This window comes from Crinia signifera, chromosome 6, assembly GCF_055691185.1.
Source record: "Crinia signifera chromosome 6, ASM5569118v1, whole genome shotgun sequence".
NCBI classification, from domain to species: domain Eukaryota; kingdom Metazoa; phylum Chordata; class Amphibia; order Anura; family Myobatrachidae; genus Crinia; species Crinia signifera.
This window is the reverse complement of record NC_139222.1, coordinates 225,748,057-225,770,315: the sequence shown is the minus strand read 5'-3', so window position 1 is coordinate 225,770,315 and position 22,259 is coordinate 225,748,057. Positions and strand designations below refer to the sequence as shown.

The following is a 22,259-nucleotide window of genomic DNA, read 5'->3' as shown; positions in this document are numbered from 1 at the left end:
CGAGAACGGCAATGCCTCATGTGTGACCAAAAAATGGCAGGACTCAGAAGGGAAGGAGTGATATTTGGATTTTGCAGCACAGATTCTGGTGGAATGTTGGTGGGTGCTATGTCGCATTAGCAAGACCCCCAAAGCACCAATACAGTGGAACCCCCCCACAAGTGACCCCATTTTGCAAACTATACCCCTCAGGGAATTCATCTAGGGGTATAGTGTACATTTCAAACCCCCAGGGGTTTCACCAATTTTGGTACAACTGGGCTGTGAAAATGAAAAATTACATTTTTTTACACAAAAATGCAGTTCTGGCTCAAAATTTTTCATTTTCATAAGGTATGAAGGAGAAAAAGCACCCCAAAATCTGTGCCCCAATTTCTCCCGAGTATGGCAATGCCTCATATGTGACCAAAAAATACCAGTTGGGTGCATGGCAGGACTCAGAAGGGAAGGAGTGATTTTTGGATTTTGCAGCTCAGATTGTGGTGGAATGAATGGTGGGTGCTATGTGGCATTAGCAAGACCCCCGAAGCACGGTGAAATGATGAACCTAATAATCCATAGATGTGTGGTATATTTTAAAACACTCCTTTATACATAGGCCGGGTTTGTCGGGGCAAGTTTCACAGTGGAAAATAGTATCCTTTCTTATTCCCTTTTTATAGCAAACTTTGCACCGTTTTTTGTGTCCTGCCCTTTTTTGCAGTGGAGGGGATTTCGTTAGGAAAATGCTGCCCTGGTACAATACGGGGGCCAGTACTAGAAGTACTGGGGCCCTCTGCCTGCTGGTTCCCAAATATTAGGCCCTTTATGACTTCCTCTTGAAAGTGCATAAATGTCCCCCTCTGGCTGGTAGAACGGAATAGCACGTAAGCGTTATACAGTGCCATCTGGATGATATACACGGCCAGCTTCTTGTACCAGATTTTTGTTTTCCGCAGGGGACTGTACGGCTTCAGTACCTGATCTGAAAGATCCACTCCGCCCATGTACTTATTGTAATCTAGGATACAATTAGGATACAATTAGGTTTTGAGGTGTGGGTACTGGTACCTCGTACAGGGACGGAGGTGGTACTGTCTCCATGAATTGTTGTCAGTATAAGGACATCCCTCTTGTCCTTATATTTTGACCAACAACATATTTTCGGTGCATATTCCCCTGCTTTCACACCTTCTCAGTAATTGGGCAACGTGCGTTTTTGGGAGGCCTCTTTGGTTCTTGCGCACAGTACCGCAAGCTGCTGTACCTCTTGAACCAAGGGCCTTAAACAGGGGGATGCTAGTGTAAAAGTTATCCACATAGAGGTGATAACCTTTATCCAGGAAGGGGTGCACTAAATCCCAGACAATTTTTCAGGGATGTACATCTCTGCAAATTTGGCACTGAAATGATCAATGACCGGCCTGACTTTGAATAGCCGGTCAAAGGTGGGATCATCTCTGGGTGGGCACTGTGCATTATCGGTGTAATGTAAAAATTTAAGGATTGTCTCAAAACGAGTCCGAGCCATGGCCATACGGTAAAGTGGGGTGCTGTACAGAACATCTGTACTCCAATATTGCCTAATTTCTGGCTTTTTTACTATGCCCATATGTAACACCAGATCCCAAAACGTCATCATCTCTACTGCATCTACAGGGGTCCACCTAGCAAATGATGACGTGGGGTTTTGAGCAATAAACTGCTGGGCATATAAATTACTTTGGTCCACCATTAAATTTATAAAATCATCAGAGAAAAATAATTTGAAAAAGTCAATTTCTCTGAGACCTGTTGAATCAAATTGGATTCCTGGGATGGACAAAAACTCAGGAACCTGGGGCTCAAAATTGTCTGGTGGTGGGGTCCATACGGGATCAATCATTTGGGGGGGGGTCTCAGCTGCTCTACGGGGGCGTCTTTGAGGGGGTCCCTCATCACTAGAGGAGGAAGAGGAGCTTAAGACGAATCCTTCAAATTCCCCGCTTGTATCACTGGCTGTGTCAGAGTCAGAGGCAAGCATGGCATATGCCTCCTCCGCTGAATACATTCTTCTGGATGACTGGGATGACATTTGGGATGACATTTTTATTTTTGTGTTTCTGTAAGTGTAATGTTTCAACACGTGTATAGTGTAGGGGGGGTACAAACTTTATTTCAACACGGGGGGTATGTAGTGTGTAGTGTGTATGTAGTGCAGAAAAAAAAATACTTTATACAGGAATTTGATCCCAATAAAAAAAATTTTTTGAAGGGGTAAAAAAAAAAAAAAAAAGGTCCTGCGCCAAAAATTGAGCACAGATGTTGGTCAGTAATGTCCGTCACTGAACAGCGCTCAAAGGCAACAGGAATTTGATCCAAAAAAAAAAAAAATTTATATCAAACCTGTGCCAAAAATGTTGTTCAGTGATGTACGTCACTGATCAGCGCTCAGCGGCCACAGGACACCCACAAAAGCAACGTGGGTGTAAAAACAATTTAAAAAAAATAAACCACAGCACTCTCCAAAAAAAAAAACAATTTAAAAAAACTGCAGAAAAAAAATCTACCCTGTGCCAAAAATGCTGTTCAGTGATGTACGTCACTGATCAGCGCTCAGCGGCCACAGGACACCCACAAAAGCAACGTGGGTGTAAAAACAATTTAAAAAAAAAAAAACACAGCACTCTCCAAAAAAAAAACAATTTAAAAAAACTGCAGAAAAAAAATTATATCTACCCTGTGCCAAAAATGCTGTTCAGTGATGTACGTCACTGATCAGCGCTCAGCGGCCACAGGACACCCACAAAAGCAACGTGGGTGTAAAAACAATTTAAAAAAAATAAACCACAGCACTCTCCAAAAAAAAAACAATTTAAAAAAACTGCAGAAAAAAAATCTACCCTGTGCCAAAAATGCTGTTCAGTGATGTACGTCACTGATCAGCGCTCAGCGGCCACAGGACACCCACAAAAGCAACGTGGGTGTAAAAACAATTTAAAAAAAAAAAAACACAGCACTCTCCAAAAAAAAAAACAATTTAAAAAAACTGCAGAAAAAAAATTATATCTACCCTGTGCCAAAAATGCTGTTCAGTGATGTACGTCACTGATCAGCGCTCAGCGGCCACAGGACACCCACAAAAGCAACGTGGGTGTAAAAACAATTTAAAAAAAATAAACCACAGCACTCCCCAAAAAAAAAACAATTTAAAAAAACTGCAGAAAAAAAATCTACCCTGTGCCAAAAATGCTGTTCAGTGATGTACGTCACTGATCAGCGCTCAGCGGCCACAGGACACCCACAAAAGCAACGTGGGTGTAAAAACAATTTAAAAAAAAAAAAACACAGCACTCTCCAAAAAAAAAACAATTTAAAAAAACTGCAGAAAAAAAATTATATCTACCCTGTGCCAAAAATGCTGTTCAGTGATGTACGTCACTGATCAGCGCTCAGCGGCCACAGGACACCCACAAAAGCAACGTGGGTGTAAAAACAAAACCCCACTGCACTCTCCAAAAAAAAAAAAACTGCAGATCAGTGATGCAGTGATGCAACACTGATTAGCAGTGAGGGGCAGCAGGCACCCAACTGTGGGTGCAACCTGACAGGGTATATATAAAAAAAAAACCCTGGACCCCCAAAAAGTTGCTGATCAGTTAATTTATACTGATCAGCACAAAAGGGGGGGCAGCAGGGGGGCAGCAGTCAGTTGCACAGGCAGCACAAGCTTTGGTGCAACTGACAGGTATATATATAAAAAAAAAACCCTGCACCCCCAAAAAGTTGCTGATCAGCACAGATATACTGATCAGCACAAAAGGGGGTGCAGCAGACACAAAATATAGCACTCTCTATCACTCTCTGTCACTATCTCTGACTATCTCTGACTATCTCTCACTATCTGTCACTCTATGACACTGCAGCAGCAGCACACAGGAAGTGACAAGATCCAGTAAGCATCCAGCTGCTGGCAGCACGCTACCAGCGGTGATCAGGTAAGTATCAGGCAAGTATCAGGCAAGGATCAGGTATGTATCACGACAGATTGGCCGGTGACCGCTCTGCACGCAATTCCAGACCGGAATGGCGTCTGCAGCGCAGTCACCGTTAGTTTAAATAACGCGCTATGGCTGTGATTGGTCCGTCGGTCCGACGGACCAATCACAGCCTTGGGGGCAGGTGGGGTGAGGTGTGGTCATCACCGGTGACCCCCTCACGCCCCCTCCCACCCGGCGGTGATTGACACCTGTGTTACCGAGCGTCATATTCGCCGGTAACACAGGAAAACGCTGCGATTGGCTGTTCACATTGAACAGCCAATCACAGCGATCGCCGACGGGGGGGAGGCATCGCCGCCCCCCCTGGACATGCTGGGACATGTCTGCTGTCAGGGACAGCAGACATGTTTAAACTGTCACCGCGTCTATAGACGCGGGGACAGTTTAAAGTCATGACGTATATATACGTCATGTGTCGGGAAGTACATCCCGGCCATGACGTATATATACGTCAAATGTCGGGAAGGGGTTAATATAGCCGCAGGATACCGTCAATGCAAGCGGCTGCATCTCTCCACATCCAGCATAAGTTGATTTGATACAATGAATAATTGAATGCTGCAACATTATATTATAGCTAGACCGTTTAAAACAATCCACCTCTTTTTAGAAACCTATATGCGCATAATTTATTTGATTTTTATTTTGTATTATTTTAAAGGTAAGTGTTTGTAATAGTGATGTGTAATAAATGTATTAATATGTAACACACCTTTTGGTATTTGGTATATATGGAAACAATGTCAGTCCTGTTTTAATTTGTTAATATAATTTTATTGCAAATAGGCCTCATAATACTTTGAAGAGACTTATTTTTGACCATTTTTACTCAAATTCAACACCATTTTGCAATATATGTCCATTACAATTAATCTACCTGTGAGTAAACAGGATCCAAATACAGACCAGCACATGATAATCACAGATCAGGAGGCAATTATTTTGTACAGTTACACAATGAGAATATTTCCAATTTCTTCCCATCTAGTCACTGTACTTGTGGCAAATGGTCCACAAGATTGGAATTAGTTATTGCACATTTATATGGTAACATCACATATGTGCAGATCTATTTATTGGAACAGGTAAGTGCTATAGCCTCTTCTTTATCACACAACACGCCTAAAAAGTTATGTTTTTTTTTTTTAAACCTTGCCTATGAATACCAGCAAACAGTAATCTAAGAATTTGATTGAATAATGTTAAATTAGCAAGTAATGTATAATTTTCTTACATTATATGTATTGTGTTTTTGCAGGTTAGACTTGGACAAAGCGAAATCAACAGGGGAATGGAAAGCTGTGCACGATTTTTATTTAACCACATTTGATTCATTCTTGGAGTTAAATGCTGCATTCAAGGTAGTAATCTAGGGCATTCTTTGCAAGTCTTTATTAGGATTGTGAATAACGTTTTTTTATAAAGAAAATTCTGCAAGAGATTACAAAGGGACAACAGAGAGTTATATAATAAAAGAACAAAAACACAGCAACATAACGGTGAGATGTGTTATCATGAGAAGTAATACCAATCAATAGTCAGTTTTGCTCCCATTGCTGTCTAATGGCTTATCTATTCTTATCCATCATATCCCAAGTGTGAAGGCTTCTGTTTGCTTTAGAGTTTACATACAGTATAAATAAGCCAGTCAGCACCTATTCAGAATTTCTGGGAAATACGCAATTTATACCATCCAATAGCAGCAAGTTTTTATACTGAATTCCTAGGAAGGATCTTTAAAGTGTTCTCCAATGAGTCTATTCAATTCTAAAAAAGTCATATCAGCAGATCATGGCTCAACGCTACCCCTCGCTGGCTGTAGTGTTTGATAAATAGCATTATCATATTTATCAAATGCTACAGCCAGCGAGGGGTAGCGTCGAGTATCTCAAATGACTCTTGTTCTTCCACTCCAGTCCTCAATCACTGTACCCCCAGCAGGACATGTTATATGGGTTTCTTTAATCGTACACACGTGAGTTGATCTATTTTTTCTTGGATCTGGTGGGGGTACTTGTGGACCAGAGCTGAGAACCCACTGTATCTCCTAATTCTTCTATTAATCCAATGGTTACTGAATATTCTGTATTTGTAACTACAGTAGTGGTGACATTTTAGGCTACCTGCCAGGCGATGCGTGATGCTGTTCATATTTCTCCGAATTATTATGTCTACATTATATGCCATTTGTATTCCACTTGCTGAGTAAATTCAGCAGTTGATAACACAGTAGGTGTATAACCGTACATTTATCTACCGCATTGTAGCCAGTTTGACATTTTGTCTGTAGCAAATTACTATCCAGATTAGCATAAAGAATGGCTGCCTAAATTTCAAGAGCTGTGCTTAGATTGTGGGGAGGGGAATTGTGTTTCTTTTTATTTGAAAAAATAGGGCATGACGTCCCCTACATGTGGCCACATTATTATGAGCTTACAGTGCATAAATATATGCTTTCCTTGTATATGGATGCATCCCCATTCCTGCTTTTTTTTTTTTTGAGCTGCACATATTTTAAGGTTTAAGTAACTCAATACAAACCTCCCAACTGTCTGGATTTTGGTGGCACAGTCACATTTTCGGACATTTTTTACCGCGTTACTGGGATTGGGGGAAGTTGGGAGGCCCACTGACTAGCTTTTTAGCAGTGCACAGCATCTCTTCCTTGGAATCATGGGGCCAGATGTATCAAGCTTCAAAAAGTGATGAAGTGATGGAGAGTGATAACAGCCAGCCAATCCGCTCCTACCTGCTATGTTACAGACTGGATTTGAAAAATGACAGGTAGGAGCTGATTGGCTGGTTGTAAATCACTTTTTGAAGCTTGGAGAGAGGGACAGGGGGCATTGCCGGCGACTCTCAGAGCACTGGGTATGCCCCCAGAGTGATGAAAATGGGGGGGGGGGCGGAACTCATGATTTATACACCCATGACACAAGGCTACATCCTCTCTTCTGTTGAGACTGCATTCTAAAATAAGTTGAGTGATATGTCATTGTAAATATGTTCTTCTTTAAGACCCAGAGTTTGGCCACCACTGCACTAACATTTAATAATGCCTTCCTCTGCATCAACACCACTGGATTATTCTCTGTTTGATTTTCACAGAGAGATGTAAATGCTTCTGTTAATACAGTTGAAGATTCCAGAATCAATACAAAGTTTCTAAACACTGTCTATGATGCCTTACTAACTACCGTAAGTATCACAAATAAAGGCTGTATGTTACACTTTGCATTTGACAGTATATATTAATATTTCCAGGTAGTGCTTACTTGGCTTTTTTTCCTGTCATTTATATATTTTTAACTCCCCACCAGTATTCAACTGACCCCCTGCACACACCGTTTCCCCCTCGCTAGGTTTTTGGAGTGGGGGGGAAGCGGCGTATGCAGACACATTAATTACGGCCTTGTGTTTTGACTAAGACACATTTCAACAAAAAAATACACCCATCAATAACAGAGCAGTGCGAGACTTGTTGGATCACTCACCCTAGTCATATAACGCTCTATTGTATATTGCTGCTAGGGGTCAAATTTAATAGGATGAGAGATTTGGTAAGAAATCTCCCGTTTTTTTTAAAGTGTCAATCATTTACACTGCAAAATAAAACTGGATTTGCAGTGTAAATGATTGCCGCTTTAAACAAACTAGAGATTTCTTACCAAATTCACTTTTTGAATCTCTCATCCTAGTAAATTTCACCCTAAATGGACAAGGACACATCTGTAATGTGGCAGTTAATTAAGACATGTAGATATGAAATAACTTCTTATTTATCCTCAAATTTGTTCTAAAAATAAAATAAGAAACAAAAATAAATAATTGCTGTTGCAGAAATTATTTTCGCACTATAGTACTCTGTGTGAACCCACCCTAAAAGTGCTTTGCATTATTTGTAAGAAATACTTTTGCCATTAAAAAAATTCTAATCCGTGAATGATTCTTTTTTTATAGATGCCTAAATGTGATACATTTTTCTTAGGAAGTGGAAAGTGTCTGCTCTAAAACACCGCTATAGTTTAGGACTAGAATTACCAAAGATGATCTCCAGTAACCCTTGTTGAATGCATTTTGCATAATTAATCGAAACAAAAAGTAAATCCCTTTTGTTCCATCACTCTCATGAGTTATATTCACTAAAAATAAAGCTAAACCGAGCAGGGTTTTGCTATAGAACAGGAAAACGAATTAAAGTAAAAGGAGTTGGACTAAAGGGTAGAAGGATGGGCTTTCACAGTGGACACCTTAAAGGTTGTACCACTACTCTACACATCGGTTAGCACTAGTCTGCAGAGCTTTCGAGTAGAGATGGGGTGTGGGTGGACAGTGTTTGCTGGGAACGCCATCAAGAGTGACTGGCACAAAGTCTAGGTGTGCTTATTAATACCTCTTTCACACCAGAAAAAGCAGGGACCCACCCAGGAGTATGGCCAAGGGATCATGCCGGGCGATTCCTGGGTTGGCCCCTTTCACACCAGAAAAGTCCCTGCATTTTCTGGTGTGTGAAGGGGGCGGGGAGGATGCGGCAGGCAGGTGGCTTGATGGCAGTAGTTACTCACCCCTGTTGCTGGTCCTTGGTGCCGGCTGGGGATCCACACAGGCAGTGGGTGCAAATGACAGGTCAGCCGGTGGATGCAGTTGACGCAGCTCTCCGGCGGCAGTGAGGGCACCGGAGAGCTGCGTCATCTTCATCTGCCGCCTTTCTTGTCATTTTTATAACTAGTGCACCTCATTTATACCCCTTTCACACCAGCCTAATTTCCCGGGTTGAACCTGGGAACAACCCTGCCTTTCAACCAGGGTTGAAATCCTAGCAATTTTTGCTGGGATTTTGGCCCGGGAACCTTACACACCAGCGCTAGTCGCTGGAAATTAGGCTGGTGTGAAAGGGGTATAAATGAGGTGCACTAGTTATAAAAGTGAATTTTGTTTTTTATTTACAATAGTCTTTTTTTTTTTTTTTTTTACATATGTTATACCAGCATTGCTGTGGTGGGTATATTGTGTTACAGTTACTTTTAAGTGTATATTTCTTTCAGACTCAAGATATCCAGAAAACGGTCCTGAAAGGAATTATTAACAGCCTCTTACGGGAATGGAAAGGGTGAGATAAATTTGTGTATTGTTAAGAAAAAAAAAAAATCTTTATGGAGTGTTGGAGTAATATAATAAAAAACATTTGACGTAAAGGTAAATATTAGAAATTGTGCACCTTGACTTTCATACCCCTTTCACACCGCACTTGTTAAACGGTATATTGCCGTTTTTTTCCCATTTCAAAATGTTTAAGGCTGCAGTGGGAAAGCGCCAGAGTTGATTTACAGGTTAAAGATAACCGATATTTCAAAATGTTTAAAAAGCAGAGTCCTACACGTTTCAGAGCCATTTTTTCATGCAGTGAGAATGGCTCTGAAACGGTATTTAGTAAAAACAACAGATTACAGACCTGTGATAGGCTGTCCCCTGCATTCTGCCTTGAAACGTGTTCAGGGGATTAAACGGGTTGACTGATGTGAATGGTACTTAAAGGGTATTTAAAACCGTAATCTACTGCAGTGTGAAGGCTCAGACCCATTTTAAATACTGTTTAAAAATACCGGATTTTGAAACTTTTTGGCAGTGTGAAAGCGGTATCAGTGGGCTAATTCATTTATATGTTAGGCAGCCTGTAATTAGCCTATTGGTGTACTAGGAACCACTGACGAGTGGACACTTTGGGGGAAATTTACTAAAATGGAAAACCTAAAATTTCGTATGAGTATTTTCACTACGACTGCATACGGCTGTTTCAGCCGTATGCAAAGTCGTGTTCTGGAGGGGAATTTACAAATTAGTCATATACGACTGCTTTGTAACCCTCTGATGTCGTATTAATTCGTATTAGCTGGCCATATAAACAGCCGCTGATACGAATTAGTGTAGGCAGTCTGCACGGATCAGTCAGATCCGTGCAGGCTGCAAGGTGTAAAAAAAAAATTGAAAAATAAATAAATAAAAAAACAGCGTGGTGTCCCTCCCACAGCCGTAACCAGCACCAGACTGAAAGAACCGGGGCCTGTAATAAAAAATCAGGAAACCCGACAATAGGGGTTCCCCAATTTTTTACAACCAGCTCCAGGTCCGGGACTGGTTCCCAAAATACGGGGGACAATATGACTAGGGGTCCCCCGTATTTTTAGAACCAGCCCCAGGCTAAACCAGCCAGCAGGGTAATGTCCCAGCCGGGGGACACTTATTATATAAGTTTCCGCGGCCAAAACATCACCCTATTGACCAGTCAGCCTGGCCAGGGACCCTGGGGGAGTGGGGACCCCCCCAATAAAGGGGTATCCCCCCTCCAGGACTTACCTGAACAGGCTGAAGCCTCGTGCTGTCCCCGGTGGCCCTGGAGCGGTGGCCACCGGCTGATTGAGTGTAAAAAAATAGAATAAAAAACTATTTTTTTAACTGTGGAACTATGAGTCCCAGCAAGACTCCCCCACAAGCTGGGACTTGGAGAACCACAAGTCCCAGCCTGCGGGGCATTAAAGGGCCCGCTGGCACTTGTAGTTCCACAGTAAAAAAAATTGTTAAATAAACACACACTGACAACACAGAAAAATAAAACTTTAATACATACATTACACACACACATACTGATACTTACCTAGCGGCCAATCAGGAGGCGACTTTCTCGACTCCTGATTGACCCCTTTATTGGGGGGGTCCCCACTCCCCCAGGGCCCCTGGCCATGCTGACCTGTCAGGGGGTTAATGCTTTGGCCGGGGGGACTTGTATAAAAAGTCTCCCCCGGCTGTTGCATTACCCTGCGGGCTGGTTTGGCCTGGGGCTGGTTCTTAAAATACGGGGGACCCCTACTCATTTTGTCCCCCGTATTTTGGGAACCAGCCCCCGACCTGGGGCTGGTTGTTAAAAATCGGGGAACCCCTATTCGTCTGGTTCCCTGATTTTTAATTACCGGCCCGACTCTGTCAGCCTGGTGCTGGTTACGTTTGTGGGGGGGACCCTACGCCGGTTTTTTATTTATTTATCTCTCTATTTTTTTACACACTGCAGCCTGCACGGATCTGACTGATCCATGCAGGCTAAAGCCAAATACGACAGGAAAATAAAGTGTATTTTCCTGCCATATATTTGTTGCATTTTCACACCAATTAGCAGCTGTATTTTCAATACGGCCGCTTAGTAAATCAGGAACCACCATTCTTTTGAATGGTGATTCCTGTTGTATCCTATCGATGGTGTAGACATTCGTATTTGTAAATACAAATACGAATGTCCCATCCATAGGTGTACGAATTGTTGTATTTTCGAGATAGTAAATCCCGAAAATATGAATGTGTAAAAAATAGGTGTATTTCTGCATACGAATACACCTATTTTTTACGAATTCATCTTAGTAAATTTCCCCCTTTGTGATGTGACTGGTTCTTACTAAATTGGTTTGTCTTGGTTCAGCTGAAAAAAAAAAGCTTTTTTAGGAAAAATAGCTGTGCTATTGTTTAAAGATGTTATGTTAGGATATTTAAAGCTAATTTGATCATAAAACATCAATCGATCAAAACAAAATTATATTTAACCCTTTGAGTGTCAACGTTGCTGTGAGAGATCCTCAAAATATCCGCGCCACTCACAATGACAGTTTTTTTTGGGTGCAATATTTAACTAAAATTCAATGAATTGACTTGGCTGTATTTATTTATACTAAAAGAGCAGTCGCTCTTTAAGTGGGAATTTTGAGGATCTATCAAAGCAATGTTGGCACTCAAAGTGTTAGACAATGTTGGTATGGTAACAAAACTGTTGAAGAGTCCTGTTTGTGAATTCTCACACAATGGCCTTTATTCTGAGCAAACTTAATGGCAGGCAGCTGCATCGATATGACCACAACGAAGAATCAGGCCCGTTAGTAACAACATCCGGTTTATAAGTTTTAAGAAAATGTGTTGCAAATAAGCAGTTGCAATATATTCAATTGTTGTTCCCCGCAAATTTAGAATTTGAACTTCTTTTCTTAGGCCAAGAACAAAAGACGACGTTAGAGCCTACTTTATACTGACACAGGTAAACCTTCTAAGAATCTTATTTCCATTTTTTTTTTTATTCCAGCATGTTTTTTATTAACTGTTTTATTCTGTATGTGTCCTCTTTCAGAATCCGCAGTTCGGTAGCACATCTACCTACGTAATCTACGCCCATCTACTCAGACAAATTGCCGCCCTGTCAGATGCAGACCACAATTTATTAATTCACTGGTTCAAAAAGTAAGGAACATTCGTGTCTGTAATGCATTTGATGGGAATGCAGGTTGCACAGTTTCGGAAAATTATTAGATTTTTTGTGTGATTAACCAAAATGTAGAACTGAATGTGAAAGCACTGAAAAGGGCAAATAACCTAATCATAGGCATGAAATTGGCATTTTCTACTATTTCAACCTGTCACTTAAATCTGAAAGCCTGTTAAATAGCTCAGGACAGATAATTAAATAGTTTAATATTGAGCTATTGTAAGTCAGCAACACCGGCTTATTATTTTGCACAGTATATATTAGTTTTGTACTACAATTTAACCAAGATGGAACCCACAAATAAAACACCCATTTTAGTTTTAAGAAAAATATTGTTTTCCATTTTCAATGTTCTCATTTATATAGAAGTCATATTTGATTATGAATCCTTCATTGGCAATTTCTATTGCAAATTTCACTGAGCAGTGAGAAAAAGGCAAAATCTCATCACCAGATTGAGCAATTTTACTGGAAGGTTTTCAGTCCTATATCCACGAAAAATGCCAGCGTTGCTCACATTTGTTATATAAATTCAAATAAGAAATGTGTTATAAAAGATTGATTCCTATATAAGGTAAACATTACAGGTCATTATGATAGATAAAAATGTTTGTGTGGCAATTTTCACACCTATTTTAACAAATTCACTTGGCACTCAAAGGGTTAATGCCAGTGACAGATTAACCAGGCTATCTACAAGTTTATAAAGAAGGATGACATTTTGGAGACAGATAAGTATAAGACATGGGATATAAGATCGATTTATACAGCACATACAAGCTTTCTGTTCCTGATGCTTATATATTTATTGTAGTATATGTTTTTTTCCCCCAACTTATCGTTCATAGCAAATTACAAACTGAAATGATCATTGTGTATAATAGATTAAACATAGACTTAATACATGGTGCTGTACAGTATGTATAATATTAAGGTTTCTGTTTCTAAGGCTGTCACAGAAAAGGTTCAAGCAACTGGTTGACCGACTGCTACAGTTTATTTCCTTGCGCCTCTTCCCTGCCAAACCTGAAGAGTTTCCACCTCTAACAAAATGTACTTGGTGGATTCCATCTGCAACCAAAGTTCTAGCATTGCTAAGTAAGTTTACAGAATGTATAATGTAATTATAATATAAAACCATCAGTTGAGCAATAAGTGGAATGTACACACTACAGTACATTATCATCTTAAAGGACAACCTAAGTTCAAAGATGGGTTTAATCGCACAACCCCTTAAGGGTGCTGTCATAAGGGTCCACGCTATTTCTGTTGTTTTCACGCATTGTTATATGTCTTTGGAAAGCTAATGATTTTCTGAATACAACCAGCGCCGCCTTACCCCGATATAAAAGGGGCATGGTCAACAGAAGACATGGCCGATGGAGGGGGTGTGGCCACACCCCTGTTTAAATAACAACTGCTACAGCTGCTTCTTTCCCCGCTCAGCACACGGCACTGATTACTATTATAGTACAAGTGGTACGCAGCTCGGTACACAGAGAACAGTACAGGGTATACAGAACTAGACATAACAGCGACAGAAGATCAAAAACCGAGCACAATTTTCAGCACAAATCTTAGTACACCTACAGCGGCTGCAGCTGGTGTAGTCAGTGCGGCTGGTGAGGGAGTTTTATGGGCGAGGATGGCTTGTTTTTGGCGAGGATTGCTGATAACAAGCCATCCTTGCCTTTTAACCCCCTCGCCGGCCACTCACCCTATTCTATGTTCCACGGAAATCCGCAACCCGAATGGCAAGGTTTACCGCTAATGCAGCGAGCCAGCTGCATATCGCTGGCTTTTTAGAAACAGCGAGGTGGAAATGGCGAGTGCAGGTGGGTGGGTTTAATACTGAGGGCGGGCTATGACAGTGACCAATAGGCACTGCTTGCCATCATAGCTCGCCAAAACGGCATTGAATATACCCATAAGAAGCTAATTCATGTCAGGACTTGCTTGTATAGATTATGCACCACTATAACTATGCATGTGTATTATGTATGCTGACGAGGGCCGGCGCTACCACTAGGCAGCTCTAGGCATTTGCCTAGGGCGCCGGCACCTGGAGGGCGGCAGTTCGCCCCTCACCCCCAGCATGGAGGGTTAGCGAACTGTGTAAAAAACTTGCGGCGCCGGCGTCCCTGCAGTGCTGGAGCGGGCAGGGGTGTCCGTGCCGCGGGGGTACCTGCGGCGCTGTCATTGTGTATAAAGCTGGCGGCGGCCGGCGGGGTCCCTGCAGTGAATAGAAAATAACTAGCGCTTCCCGCGCCGCCGCGCGCATAGCGCTAGTTATTTTCTATTCACTCCAGGGACCCCGCCTGCCACCGCCAGCTTTGTACACAATGACAGCGCCGCAGGTACCCCGCGGCACGGACACCCTGGCCCGCTCCAGCACTGCAGGGAAGCCGGCGCCGCAAGTTTTTTACACAGGTACCACCACCACCCCCTCCCCCCCCGGCACCGGGGCGCCCCCACCCCGACTCGCCTGGGGCGCTCCGGTGCCTTGCACCGGCCCTGATGCTGGCACTTTTACATCACAAGTGCCGTAGAGCGATGAAAAAGGTCAGTTTGCCTGCCAGTTGGCTAACATTGCTTTAGAACTTTGGCAAATTCTACATAACTTTAAGTATATTATATGTTGACTACAATGTTTATTCATGTTTGTTAATTTCTTCCAATGCTTTCCAATATGCTCCCACAGATGCTGCAAATGCACTTTGCAATCCACTACTAATTCCATACACTGATTTTTATAATTCGACGTTGGATCACATTGATCTCATCGAAGACTATCAAACCTGGCAGTTTTATGGAAACACTCACAGGTCAGTTCTTATTGTTCGCCGGCCTATATATTATGCCATTACGCTAAAAAGTTATTTATCTGGCAGAAGACAAGTAATGTTTGTGGGTGTGTAAGAATTACTCGCATACCGATAATGGTTTAGTCGATCAATAGAACCTAGAATTTGATGGCAGATAAGATCCATTTTGCCCATCTAGTCTGCTCATGATTTGTCCAACCCAATATATTTAGCGTTAAAGCAGAAATTCCATGAAAATAAAAGTCTGGGTTTTGCAATTAGATAAGGGGATGGAGATTGATTATTTTTAGCGGAGTCCTTGTTGTTTGGAGAGTTGCACACGTATTTCTGGTACGCAGAAGGCTTCGGTTTTAAACAATCGCACCTTGATGGAGATAAAGTTTCATTCTGTACTAATAATTTTGCGTATTTTGCTCCGACGGGGGGTGAGCGCAAAGAAGCCCCAAATGGGAGAATAGCCCCTGTTAGTCTGGATCCCGACTGTTGGGCATTTAAACAGCTGGGATTCCAATGTCGGAGTACTGACCGGCAGAATCCTGTCGGGCAGTCATCCGGCACCCACTTTGGACAGGTACAAGGTAAAGTAAAGACTGTTGTATTAGGGGACTGGTCACTGAAGCAATTATTAGAGTGGCAGAGATATATGTACATATATATTTGAAAATGAGAGGTGCTGGTTGGTTGGTAGTTTATCACTCTCTACTTTACCACTTTTCAAGGCTTAGCACATGTAGCCCTACAGTATGTCCTATACCTTAAGCCAAAATATTGCTACTCATATTCCTTGTCAACTTCTCCTGTACTTTTAGAAAAGCATTTCAGCATCTTCTAAAAAATGCAGGGGGCTCCACTGGCCACATGGTGGCAGTAAATACTAAGATGCCATGCTGACTATATCTAAAGACCCTTACACACTGGGCGATTTTGAGCTGAAAGCAGCTCAGTTTTGCCATTTGAGCTGGTTTCAGCTCAAAAGCTGCCCAGTGTGTATGGCACAGCGATGAGCTGTGAACACTGATGTGCGCTCCTGCATTATCACTGGGCCGGTCGCTCATCTGCTGGTATTACCAGCAGATGAGCAACGGGATTGGCGGCTTTCCATAGTGTCCTGCTATGGAAAGCCGTCCGCCACGAGGAAAATTGATTGGATGGGTGAAAATGGCTTAGAGTGTATGCACCTTGGTGCACTTTTACTTGGTAACATTAAAGGCACATATATAATATTGGGGTACATGTATTCTAGCGGGGCTTATCGACATGGCTATAATACTTCCTGCTTTGCCTCATTAACAAAGCTAAGCAGGAAGGGACAATGACAAGGTGTATTAACATCTTGCTTGCTGAAGCGGCCATGCGTAATCTCCCCCCTCTGGCGATGTCCCCTCCTAGAGACAGCGCATCAGTTCAGACTGACGCTCTGTCTCTGCCTGCCTGGCTGGCATGCCGAGACAGCAGCAGGGCTAGCATTGTCTCTGCAGCGGGAATAGGATGCTAGCCATGGGCTGGTGAAGTGGCGGGACGGCTTAAAAGGCTGTTCATACATCGCCCTTTCTGGTAAATGCTGGGGGGATTGAAGGGGCCATCTGTAATCATCAGGCTGTTCCTAGTGCATGTCAGGTGCGCTGGTAATACATTTCTAAAAATGTTTTCCCCCTTAGTTAACTAGCGTTCAGTGCAGCATATGCAGTTAATGCTAGTTCATGCATCTGCCCCAATATTAACAAAGTAAAACGAATGTGTTTTGTAGCACTTTTTTTTAAGTGGCACAAGATAATAAAGTGGTTATGTGGTCAGAGAATAATGTCTTCCTCCTCATGTAGCAATTTGGTGACCAAGAATAGCAGCCACGCTAAAAAGCTATTAGTGCTAGTGTTTCCTTTTATGGTAACATTTATTCTTTTGTATCTATCCCATCAGCCACACATCAGCAACCTTTATATTATAGTGTAGTTTTTGTTTCCCTATTAATAAGCTGTATAACCATATAAACTAACTAAGCAATAGAATACAGTAAACCTTATTGTAAACATAAGCCATCAGTGTATATATATGTGTGTATAGATAGATAGATAACCAGTTCTGTGAAATAGGGGCCACAGAAACATGTAATAAAGCAAAATATTCCCAGAGAGGTTGGTGCCCCCGAGCTCTCAGGGATGTGTCACACATAAGTGGCCTGACTATGATTTGTACTCCATTAGATAACAGTGTGCCTGCTTATTTCTTTTAGATTTTCATTCTGCCAGTTTCCGTTTGTCATCTCCATAGCCGCCAAAAAAGTCATCATTCAGAAGGACTCGGAGCATCAGATGATAAGCATTGCACGGGTAGGCCAAACTTATTTACATTGTAAACATACATGTCTGGAGAAAAAATTGTGGCCCTAATAATTCGCTTAAAGAAGCAGCACCCCTATAGTGCCCTGCTGTTAATGAAGGCACAACTGGAAGAAGAATGGAAAGAGGAATAGAGGTGCTTTATATTCTGGAGAACCTTCAATAAATGTCCATTTGTTTTTAAAAAGTATTAATTATTTTGTATCATGGTTTCTATATAGCCACTGAGTGGTATTTACTATAGCGCACCTCTATTCCTCTTTCCATACATAAGTCTGGGCTTCCTCGGTTTGGGGCTCCATCCTGAGTATCGAATGGCCTGCAGAATTTGTTACACAGTGGTGTATAGAACGATCAATGCACTCGTATAGCTGAAAATCAATTTTGCAATTCAAATTTTTATTGTGTTGCAGAATTTTATAGTAATGCAATTTACTTTGAAAATGCCTGTGTCTCTATTTATAGCAGTTGCGCTTCCATCTTTCAGTAAAATCTTACTAAAGGTGCATACACACTGGGTGTTTTTGCCCAGCGTGTATGGAAAACAATGATGGCTGTGCTGAAAACCACTCAGTGCATAGACACTGAGCGATTTTCACCAGTTCAAGTGATTTTTGAGGGGGTGGATGGCTTACCATAGCAGGACGCTATGGAAAGCCGTCCACCCCGCACCTCATCTGCTGGTAATACGGCGATGATGTGGGATCGCGCAGCAGCGCTCATCGCCGGGCCATACACACTGGGCGGCTTTTTAGCTGAAAGCAGCTCAAATGGTAACAGTGAGCTGCTTACAGCTAAAATAGCCCAGTGTGTATGGGCCTTTAAATTCAAACAACATGTATTGTGAAAGGCATTGGTGTGCACTGACCTTTCTGCCATTCAGTGTACAGATCATGACATTTGGATCAGTATAGTAACTGCACATCAACATCATTTCCTGTTACATTAAGATTCCGTTAATCTGTAACCTATTAGCTTGTTACCCCTGTGCCACTAACCTCATTTCATGGCTTTTCAGCAGGGTGAGAAACATGTTTGGGGATTATACATTACAAGTGCCCACACAATTTTAACATTCTTTTTAATGCCTGAATGACACTTTTTAATGTATAGGGCCAGATTCACTAAGCTTCAAAAAGTGATAAAGTGGAGAGTGATTAGCCATTCTGCTCATAACTGTCATTTTTAAATCCAGCTGACCACATGACAGTTAGGAGCTGGTTTAGCTCTGTGCACTTTATCACTTTTTTAAGTGAAACATGTCTACACACGGGGAGATTTGCAGAGCGTTCTGAGCGATGTTAGATCGCTCAGCTCACAGCGCTGCACAGCAGTGACGTGTATTGAGTGATCTGTCAGGGCCAGTGTTCTCTGGTGAGAACACTGGCCCTGACCGGCAATGTAACTAGATATATCCAGCATGCTGAATATTAACCAATGGGCGATAGCAATGTGCGGGGCCGCGCATCGCTATTGCAATTGCCACTACACGGAGCAATGTAGGGGAATTTTCTAAGCGAGCTAGTGAGATCGCTTAGAAAATGCCCTGAAATTGCCCAGTGTGTACGCACCATTAGTGCATCTGTCCCATAATCATTTTCCTGTTGCAGGAATGTTTCTTGTTTCTATAAAGATGGTACCGAGTCTGTGTTGCCTACAGAAAAATGTCCATGTCTCTGTCCCGTAATCTCCTTATTTCCTTAGGAATTCTGGCTGTCTCATTCATCCGCTCACAGTAAATCTTCAAGGCACGTCTGTTCTAACAATGCTTGGTGGCTGTACACAATGCATAAATATTATTTATTAAGCAAGGAACATTAGAAATTTACTCCAATACGGATACGGGTCAGAATGGGGGAAGATGAAATCACGAGCTAGAAAGGACATGAGAATCCAGTGGAACTCTAAGGGGATTATAAGGAATACTGAAAGCCATAAACCGCACTTTATTGCCACATTTACCCTACAGTTGGTAACTTGGGCAGCTCCCATTTTAGGTCACTGGTATCTGAGCCACCCACCTTCCCCGCGGTGCCAACATAGTAACTGTTACTTGGGGAGTTGGACATGTATTGTATTATATAAAGAGAAAAACACAGCTGTTTACTAGTTAAGTTTTACATTAGTAACTTACTATCCAGCAAGTGGAAAGTTATGTTATGATGTTAATGCGTGTCGCTCGTCATATTGCTCCTGGCTGACATGAATAAGTATAAATGTTTAGCCGGGCAGCAGATCTGGTTCTCATGCTAATGCGGCCAATGCGGGAACATGCAGGGGGGTGGGCAGCTGACATCACCGGATGTTAGCTGCCCGCCCACTTCCCTCCGAGCTTACACGCATATATAAGGTTGCTCAAAGCAACCTTACATATGCGTGCACCTTCCACATCTGTCAATGGTCGGCGACCATCGAACGATGTGGGAGGGTCCCAGTGGCGTGCGAATGGATGTTTATGTAAAACATCCATTCGCAGCCATTGCGAACGTACACACCTTGCGAATGGTGGGCCGGTGTACCACCATTCGCAAGGCTGGATCTGGTTCACTTGCAAGGATGCGAATTTGCATCCGAGCGAATGAACCAGAATAACCCCCTATATGCACTAATGCATGTCATATTAGGTGAGAAAGTTACTAGCAGTAATTCATAAGAGATACAGTAGTCTTTACATTATGTGGCTTATATAGATTTGGGAGCAAAGCAAAAAAGGGTGATGTTGCACCTAGCCATTGTTGCAATGCAAGGGTTGCAAATACATTTTTTATCGCATGCAAGGCGAATACTGCCTCATTTTGCATGTATTCCAAAATACCAGACAACTTTATTTTACAATTCAATTTCGATTTCAGCTTCCACATGCCGCTCTCAACTCTCAGGGGGGCACATTTAGGCCCCTTTCACAATGCACCTCGGACCTGGGATATTGCTAAATTGCTGAGGTAACGACACGGGTCGAGGCGTGGTATGAAAGCACCAAACCTTATTACCAGGGACGAGCAATCCGGAAATTTGACCCAGGTTATAAGAAGGGTTATACCTGGGTCGACCATTATACAGAGGGGGACCCGGAATCACGATTCTGGCTCCGACCTGTGTTTGCGATGTGAAAGCAGCATGCGATACACACAAGGAGCTTTGCGTCATGGGTGCTAGGTCACTTTGGTGACAGCTCACATAGAATTTAATCAGCCCCTAAATCTTGTAGCACAGCATATTTTAGTCTGTCCACCTGCTGCACAACATGGGTTTGCTAAAGATACTATTTTTTCTCTTTGCTCCCCCCTCTGAATCAGTCCACATGTGTACAGGTTGGTATAGCGAAAAAATAGTATTACAACCAAAGTACAGAAGTTGGATATACAGTAGGCTGCAGTACATTGTTTTCTTAAAACAATGAAGAAAAATTATTCAATATTAATAGTTGATAACCTTTTATAGTTTTAGTAACAGGTAACTAAAAATCCAACTAGAAATCGCCTTATGAACATCAGCTGTGTGATGCAAGACATAAGCTTGCACAAGAGATGATCCACAATGTACACATTACAAATTCCATCTGTTGATTTGTAACTTGACTTCATTTTAACCTGGGTTTCATCATTTTAAAGTCAAATTAGGATTAATTTGGATTCAAATCAATGTTGGATCAGGTGATCTTGATAAAACCTATGCAGATTTTAATTGTTAGAGATTCAAAAATAAATAACTTTTTTGAGTTTGGATCTGCAGTTATGTTCTTTTATTTTTGTAGCAAAGCCTTGTGGACAAAGTGTCTCGGCGGCAGAAACCGGATATGAATATGTTGTTCCTGAATATCAAAGTGAGACGACAGCAGCTGGTCAGCGATTCACTTGATGAGGTAAAAAAAAAATAAAAAAAAAAATATATATATATATATATATATATATATATATATATATGTATATTTTTTAATGCATTTTCTTAAAAAATAGTTGTACATTATTAAATGAACATCAGATGATTACATACTGCCAAGTTCTTAAAGGGGTACACAAGTTTAGGCAGAATTGGAAGATTATATAGTATATTATTCAATATATTGCAGTTTACCAAACCTTTTGATCAGGGATAACTAAATCACTCATGAGACATTGGTTCAAATATTGATATTAATATTCTGATTAATTTTGGTTCAACCACAAAATGTCTGCTTTGATTGCTGGATTTGCACCAAGTTCACAATATGGGCCTGATTCTTGGTCCTGTGCAGTCTAACAATGTTTTTCATCTATGCGTGCTTCTGAGTCGTACTGCCATGCGTCCTGATTTTGCTCATACAGAGTTGCAGATCATATTTAGATGCATGTTAGCAGAAATGTAAGGAATGGTCCTGGACGATGCCTGGTAGGTGACATGGGATCGGCTAAGTAATCTTACATCATTTTAACCGTGGCAAGCAACATTATAATGTTAAACACAATGCTTAACAATGATGTTTAACCCCTTGAGTGGTGGGTTTTGCTGGGGCAGGACAAACCTACCAGGGCAGGTTTGTCCTGCCCCAGCAAAACCCACCACAGATCATAAGCCCCCCCCCCCCTCACCTTTGCTCCGGCGTTAGTACGCCGGAGCTCCCCTGCCACCGCTGCCCCAGCCGCCTGTCCGTCATCAGACAGGCGGCAGGCTTGGGGATGTTTCACGGCGGCTTGGGAGGACTCTGGTGACTGAACTCTCCCGAGCTGCCCCGAACATCCCCGAGCCTGCAGCCTACGTCACTACAGGATGATTGGTGGCGGAGAAGCTCCGGCGTACAATCGCT

At 42.1% G+C, this 22,259-nt stretch overlaps 1 protein-coding gene across 2 annotated transcripts in view; it reads left to right on the top strand.

The window, feature by feature from the left end:
* Window positions 1-22,259, top strand: part of HECTD2 (HECT domain E3 ubiquitin protein ligase 2) — a 94,332-nt gene that overhangs the window by 43,927 nt on the left and 28,146 nt on the right. For both annotated transcript variants that reach the window (XM_083149021.1, XM_083149020.1), the window contains exons 4-12: window positions 5,278-5,380; window positions 7,128-7,217; window positions 9,065-9,129; window positions 12,045-12,090; window positions 12,181-12,290; window positions 13,265-13,413; window positions 15,017-15,140; window positions 17,371-17,467; window positions 21,231-21,338. In XM_083149021.1, the coding sequence (XP_083005147.1) occupies window positions 5,278-5,380; window positions 7,128-7,217; window positions 9,065-9,129; window positions 12,045-12,090; window positions 12,181-12,290; window positions 13,265-13,413; window positions 15,017-15,140; window positions 17,371-17,467; window positions 21,231-21,338 (892 nt within the window). The remainder of the gene's footprint in view (window positions 1-5,277; window positions 5,381-7,127; window positions 7,218-9,064; window positions 9,130-12,044; window positions 12,091-12,180; window positions 12,291-13,264; window positions 13,414-15,016; window positions 15,141-17,370; window positions 17,468-21,230; window positions 21,339-22,259) is intronic.